The sequence below is a fragment of the Papilio machaon genome, chromosome 5 (assembly GCF_912999745.1).
Source record: "Papilio machaon chromosome 5, ilPapMach1.1, whole genome shotgun sequence".
Taxonomy (NCBI): Eukaryota; Metazoa; Arthropoda; class Insecta; order Lepidoptera; family Papilionidae; genus Papilio; species Papilio machaon.
Window position 1 is genome coordinate 585,790 of NC_059990.1, and position 7,030 is coordinate 592,819.

The 7,030-nt window shown below is 36.7% G+C and overlaps 1 protein-coding gene and 1 pseudogene across 1 annotated transcript; one reads left to right on the forward strand and one right to left on the reverse strand.

Moving 5' to 3' along the window:
• Nucleotides 1-261: 261 nt before the first annotated feature.
• LOC123721007 lies at nucleotides 262-2,082 on the reverse strand (annotated as a pseudogene).
• Nucleotides 2,083-3,648: 1,566 nt separating this feature from the next.
• LOC106707499 (cytochrome P450 6B6) lies at nucleotides 3,649-5,667 on the forward strand. Its single transcript, XM_045677858.1, has 2 exons — nucleotides 3,649-5,054; nucleotides 5,371-5,667. The coding sequence occupies exons 1-2, from the start codon at nucleotides 3,692-3,694 to the stop codon at nucleotides 5,541-5,543; spliced, it is 1,536 nt and encodes a 511-aa protein (XP_045533814.1). The 5' UTR covers nucleotides 3,649-3,691; the 3' UTR covers nucleotides 5,544-5,667.
• The last annotated feature ends 1,363 nt before the right edge of the window (nucleotides 5,668-7,030 follow it).

A 7,030-nucleotide genomic window follows, 5' to 3' on the forward strand; every position in this document is an offset into this window, starting at 1 on the left:
TTATATTTTTCAGTTAAGCTTTTGAAGTAAGATTACACTTTACAATAATTTATTATGTTAATTAATTGATTTATTTGTAAAATGATTCTGCAGCCAATCCCATATAACAGGGTTGGAAAGTCTAGTGTAGACGCCGGGAAAGTTCCGCAGCCAATAAAATTATGGTACTTCAATTTGGCCTATTGCTCGAGTCTAAAATACCTTCCAAGTTCATAAGTAATGTTAAAAGCATATTTTTTTTAATATGATTGACGGGCCATGTCATGCCTGACGTGTGTCTGGCGAAGGTTGGCTAAAAGACCAGCGCAGAACATGGATGCCGGATCGATTGACTTTTTGTTGAGCTCCAAGAGCCGACACAGCTTCATCGCGATAGTCTTTATGGTGAAGGACTGAAGATACGTCGCGCTGGGCCCGCCTTCCTGATATATAATTAGGAATGCTTTACATAACCTAACCTCGAAGAGAAATAAATCTATGTTCTTGGATGCTAAAACGTGTGCGATGGCGGATCTCTTTGCGTTAATAAATATTTGGGTAATTAAAAAGTTCTGGTGGATTAATGAAGATGAGCATGAAAAATATCTTATAAGTTATATTCTAAAACAATTCTTTCGATGAATAAATACATATTTATATTTCCAAATTTTTGCTTTAAATTTTTATTTTAAGGTTCATTTTGTGAGGACTAGAACCTTAGGCGGTGATTGCGTCGTTGGCACGGACTTACTTAACATTACAAATTACACAGTACATGCTTCATGAAACAAAAATAAATATTTAACGAAAAAAAATTACGCACAGTTTTCCCCATCCCGACACTATAGCCGGTTGATCGGCCAGCAGCTTGGACTCCTTGGCAACGAGTCCTATGGACAGCACGCGTGCCGAGAAGCGAAGCGACGCATACAGCCGCACGAGGCCAACGTCGTTGTTCTTTGTCTTGCTGGTGTAACGCGGGTGAATGAAGCAATTCTTCACGTCGTACATCTCGCCCCCGTGGGTCAAGACGTACACTCAGTGCACTGGCATGTGACCTGACGATATTGAAGGTGTTAGAGAAAATCTTTTGAAGGAGGATTCAAATTCAAATTATTTATTATATTTAACTGCCGCAAATCCACATTTGAAAACTAGTTGACTGCAAAATCTAGTGTCTATTATATTGTTCTTTTGTCTTTAGAACAGTTCTTAGTAGGTACTTCTAGACGGAGTATAGTTGTTGTTTTGTTTCGACCATACATTACTTTAACACAATTTCATGAAGCTCTAGCAAATATCTGGAAAGCGGATAGCGGAGGTACTTTAATGCGCGGCGGTGAGCAGCCAGAGGTCGGTGATGATGGAGCCGCCGCAGATAGGGTAGGTCTTCTCTAGCAGCGACACCTCCCAAGGCACCGCCGCTATCAACGTGTTCTGCCCCGACACATGCGATCTTACAATTACAATCTTCCATCAGGTTGTTTAACAATGTTGCTTATGAATTATACTTATATTTATCGCGAATCGTTTTTTTATTTAGAAATCCTATCAAGTCATTCTTATTATTTTCAACTCCTTTTGCTAGCTGCGTGTAATCTATGCTGGTGCTGATATCTATGTCGTCACCTACTACAAAGGCAAATAAAAGAGTCATTGCTTGAAAATTTCCAAACATTTCAATTGCCATTCTGAATAGTTTTTTTTTTTGTCCAATATAACATGTGTATTCATGTGATTGAAATTTGCTTATAATGCTGACAGGAAATGACATTTCAAACGTTATCAAGTAATCGAGTTAAAAAAAAATACAGTCGAATTGATAACTTCCTTCTTTTTGAAGTCGGCTAAAAATAAAATTACAATTCGTCGTTGAAGGAAATATTAGTTGATAGTAAATTTACAATAATTATAAGAATCGATTGCAGCAAGTTCGTTGCTTTTCTAGTTTTTATTTATAGTCGTAAACGTCACGATCCATTTCCTATTATTTTTATCACTACTACCATATTATTTACTTCTCTCTCTCTCTGCGCATCGTTTCCTCACTCCTGAGGGTCCCGACCTCTCCTCTTGACCATCTCGCGAAGGGTGGTTCTCCATTCTGTGCGGTTTTCGGCGCTGTGGATGGCATTATGTATGCTGGAGTCGAGTGTGGTGCGTACTTGGTCAGTCCAGTACTTACGTGATAAAAATATAAAACATACAATAATAACTTTAATAAATACAATTTCAGATGAAAGACTCAGTCTGATGAAGTCCCTACAGCGTCTGGTAGATGTTCTCGCGGTACTCGGTTGAACACGCGCATCAAATGTTGTGCCTCATAATCCTATTACGTTCTGTTAGGCGGCCGGTGTTTGAGTCAACGTTGCATTGCATATAACAAGGAGAAAAAATTGTTCATTAATGTATTCTGATTATATAAGAAAATATGGGAGCTTATTTGGAATAACTCTGGGAACTCTTCCATCAAGATATAATGGAGTTTGAGAGACCTTACTAAGACCATCATATTGAAAGCATGTTGGGGGACTGTATACAACTTGGATGAGAAACTTCTACCGAACATGAAAAGAAAAGTAAAATTGTTCATTTTTAAACTCTTTATTAAAACCTATATTGAAAGTATATAAGCAATCTTAAACGGATATTTGGTATCTTTTTAATTGATTAGTATTGTCTTTTAAAAAGATAATTTAAACTGTAACTTTTTAAAAATAATTTTAAAATAACAATTAAATAAAAGTAATTATTCCGTCCGTCCGTTTGTCTGTCTGTCCATTAGCCGTGTTTGTTTCGAGCAACCTCAGAAACGGTTGGGCCGATTTTGACGAGCTTTCGCTGTTCGGTAGCTGCCGGGTACATTATAGGTTACTTTTATAAATTTTGCGCTGACGCAGTCGCGGGCCGGTTTGTAATAAAAATAATAATAACTTTGTCGATTACTGAATGTTAATATAAACATAAATACTTAATTTTTAATTTTCTTCCCATTACCAATATTAACTAACCGCCTCTCGTAAAACCTAGTATGTATCAGTTTCTAATAGGACCGAAAAATAGTTATTCTTTTTTATTAAATTAAACAACTACAACCTCTTAACATTTACCATAGTTCTGCAATAACTTACGCAACAATAGTGAACACTTCTAATCTAGTTAGTGTATATTAAAATAGATTTTATTTATATTGCTCTGTTTATTTAGGTCAAATATAACAATATAAAATACACCTATTTTCTGTACATACATCCCAAGTTTGGTATACACTTTTACTTCTGATGAAAAAATCTTACCACTATTGTTGTATAAAATAAATAGCAGTTTCAAATCTTTGACTGAATTTTATAGCAGGCGCTTATTTTAATTTATAAAATAACACAACCATATCTTTGCCTTGAAGATCTGATCAACATGGAAAAATACCTAACATTAATATTATTTAGCATTTTAAATAGTAGTTGGTTGATGCAGCAATCTACACCGAGCAACTACCTCTTTTACGACTAACTCATACCTACCTATGGTTAGTGTGTATGCCGCCGAGGAGGCCACTTGTGACCTTCAAGTTGATATAATGTATATAGTACATTGTAATAATGATTTAGTACAAAAATATTTCTGATTTGTGTACTGTTGTTATCAATTTATTATCGGACTGCGGGCTATATAAACTTGCGGAGTGTTTTCGACTGACAGATCTTCCACCATGTTGACCCTGGCTGTCGTGTTCGTGTTGTGCGTCGCCCTGTACCTCTACGGTACAAGAACGTTCACGTATTGGGAGAAAAAAGGAATCAAACATGACAAACCTGTACCATTTTTCGGCAACAATGCGCGTATGTACTTATGGAAGAAAAGTATGACAGAAATTGGCGTGGAAATGTACTGGAAATACCCCAAGGAAAAAGTAGTTGGATTTTATCGAGCGATGCGTCCGGAACTTGTCGTAAGAGATCCAGAAATTGTTAAGCGCATCCTCGTTTCAGACTTTGGACATTTTCACATGAGAGGTTTAAATACTCACCAAAAGGTTGTTGAGCCCTTGGCAAAAAATCTTTTCCTTGCTGAAGGAGATCTCTGGAAATTGTTGAGGCAGCGTATGTCTCCAGCGTTTACCAGCGGAAAACTGAAGGCGATGTTCCCTCTCATCGTGGAGCGTGCTGAGCGTCTGCAGAACCACGCTATCAACGCACCGCCGACTGGACGAGTCCTGGACTCTCGGGAGATAATGGCGCGGTACACTACTGACTTCATCGGTGCTTGTGGGTTCGGCCTCGACATGGATTCTCTTAGTGTGGAAAATTCTTATTTTAGACAACTTGGTATTGATATTTTTAAGGTAGAATTGAGTCAAATAATTAAACAAATGCTCAAAGAGATGTTTCCAGAAGCGTGCAAACATATGAAACTATTTAGCAAAATAGAAAATGACGCGAACGCCCTTGTCAAAAATATTCTGCAAAAGAGAAATTACGAACCATGTGGCAGGCACGACTTCGTCGATCTTCTTTTGGAATATAAGAAAAAAGGAAAGATCGTGGGCCAATCAATAGAAAAAATAAAACCGAATGGCGTGCCTGAAGAAGTATCTTTGGAGTTAACCGAAGAAATAATTACGGCTCAAATCATGATCTTCTTCGCCGCGGGTTTCGAAACTTCCTCTTCTTCTACAAGCTATACGCTGCATGAACTAGCATACAATCCTGAGGAGCAAAGGAAAGTGCAAGAAGAAATCGATAGAGTTTTAGCGAAATACGATAACAAGCTCAGCTATGATGCGGTTTCTGAAATGACTTACTTGCATTGTGCTTTCAAAGAAGGCATCCGAATGTTCCCATCGTTGGGTCACTTGGTAAGGAAGTGTACTCGTAAGTGCACGTTCCCCGAGTTGGACCTTACTATTGACGAGGGCGTTTCAATATTAATACCAGTGCAGGCGTTCCACATGGATCCTCTGTATTTCGAGGAGCCAGAGAAATTCAAGCCAAGCCGTTTCCTAACTGATTTTATTAACCCGATGACCAAAAATATATATTTACCATTTGGCGAAGGTCCCCGTGCATGTATTGGTAAGTTTACTTTGTTTTTTACTAACAAAGCCATTAAAATATTATTGTTCGAAAAACTATTTTATACGTTGAAAAATATGCGTAAAATGTTTTATGTTTGTCGTAGAAAGTATTTGAGGAATCATCACAACAGCGGTTAAAAATGTACAGAAGTTAATTGATACACGAATGAGATTTAGGTTTGCAAGAATTAAACGAAGATAATATATTGTCTATAGCAAGCATACTATTTCTTTGTGATAAGTTGAGGAAATAATCAAATATTATATTAAAAATGTCGCTACTTAAAACTAATAAGTATAAAATACTATTCCAGGTGAGAGACTGGGTCTGATGCAGTCGCTGGCTGGTCTGGCGGCGGTGCTGTCGTGCTACTCGGTTGAACCCGCGCCGCAAACGGTGCGCCAGCTTAAGGTTGATCCCACTTCTAATGGAGTGCAAGGTGTTATCGGTGGATTACCTTTGATGTTTAAGTTGAGAAGTAAGTAAGTGTTACACGTGTACTCGTGAAAGATTTTTTTGTTCTAAATTTGGGGAATATCATGTCTTATTTGTACGTACATTTGATAACATTGTAAAAAAATTAAGTGTTATTTACACGCGTTATCATGCTTATAAATACCCTTTATTGTTTCACTGAACTTTAAATAATTCCCCACTGGTATTAATTATTTTTTATTAGCCTAAATAAATAAATATTTTGATACTAATTTTGGTTTTAATTTCTTACTTTCGATATATGGAAGATGTCAAAGTCCTTGTTCCTTTCTCCTTTCCATGTCTTTTTCTGTCACTTTTTATCTGTACATTTTCCCAGACGAACTAAGAGATGAGGACATATTTATCATACTAATATTACAAATGCTCAACGGATCTCGATGAAATTTAGCATAGATGTAGATCATAGTCTGGAAGAACACATAGGCTACTTATTATTTTTTTAATTCCGCGCGGACGGAGTCGCGGGCGATACCTAGTTTCACTTAAAAGATGTAAAACCCAACAAATCTATGAGCTATATTAGTATATCATTTTTACTTCTGATGATCTAATGACCTTCACTTGTCATTTAATTTAATATTGATATTGTTCGTTTAATAATTATAATTTTTTATCACTTTAGCTGACATTCATCATGACTAGAAATGTTTATCGCCTAGTCATCATTTAGTCAAAATATGAAACCAAACTGAACAGGTTTGCCTGAGGCCCGCTGGGTAAAGCCCGCTACACACCTTTAGATTTAACAGTCGAACATAGTATATAGTTAAAACAAACGTGTGTAGGCAAAATTTTAAATGTCAGTCAAACTGTATACAGATCTCAGTTTTACCTACGCACGTAGTTATGATTGAACTGGACAGTTTCACACTTTAGTTAAAACTGTGCAGTTAAAATGAATGTGTGTAGCGGGCTTAACCCGTGTAATATATTTTTTGTACATTGAAAAAAGCACATTGAATACTTAAGTATAATCACTAATAGGTTTTTATCTCAGCAGTTTTTGTATTTTTCAACAAGATATCTATTATTAAAAAGGATCGAGAGACTCAAGTTTCAATAACTTAATTATTTGTAGGTATTCTTTCTAATCAATACAATGAATGAATCAATGAATATCAGAAATAAAGTAACAGAAAAGCAAAATTAGTTGTGATCATCACATAAATATCCATAAAATGCTTCTCGGTAGAAGTGAGGGTATACAGGCCGCAACCTCTCCTCGACCTTTGTTTCACTCTTTACCTTTACTTCCTTCACACGACGCAGTCCTAGTCCTTTTGTTTGTGTTGATTTGTATGAAAAAATATATGCTGATACAAACTTATATCACCTTTACACTTGAAAAATACATACGAGATGGATCGAAGACTTGATCAAGGTTTCGGATTTGCGGTGTTTGCGGGAGACAGGACCGGGCATTTTGGTCATCAATGTGCGACCTCTACGTCCAGCGTAGACTGACTAAGAAGACA

What these genes read in the sequence shown, in the direction of transcription:
- LOC106707499 (XM_045677858.1), top strand. Translation starts at nt 3,692, where the DNA reads ATGTTGACCCTGGCTGTCGTGTTCGTGTTGTGCGTCGCCCTGTACCTC. An exon ending in AGGTCCCCGTGCATGTATTG is followed by an intron (nt 5,055 to 5,370) that starts GTAAGTTTACTT and finishes ATACTATTCCAG; the next exon opens with GTGAGAGACTGGGTCTGATG.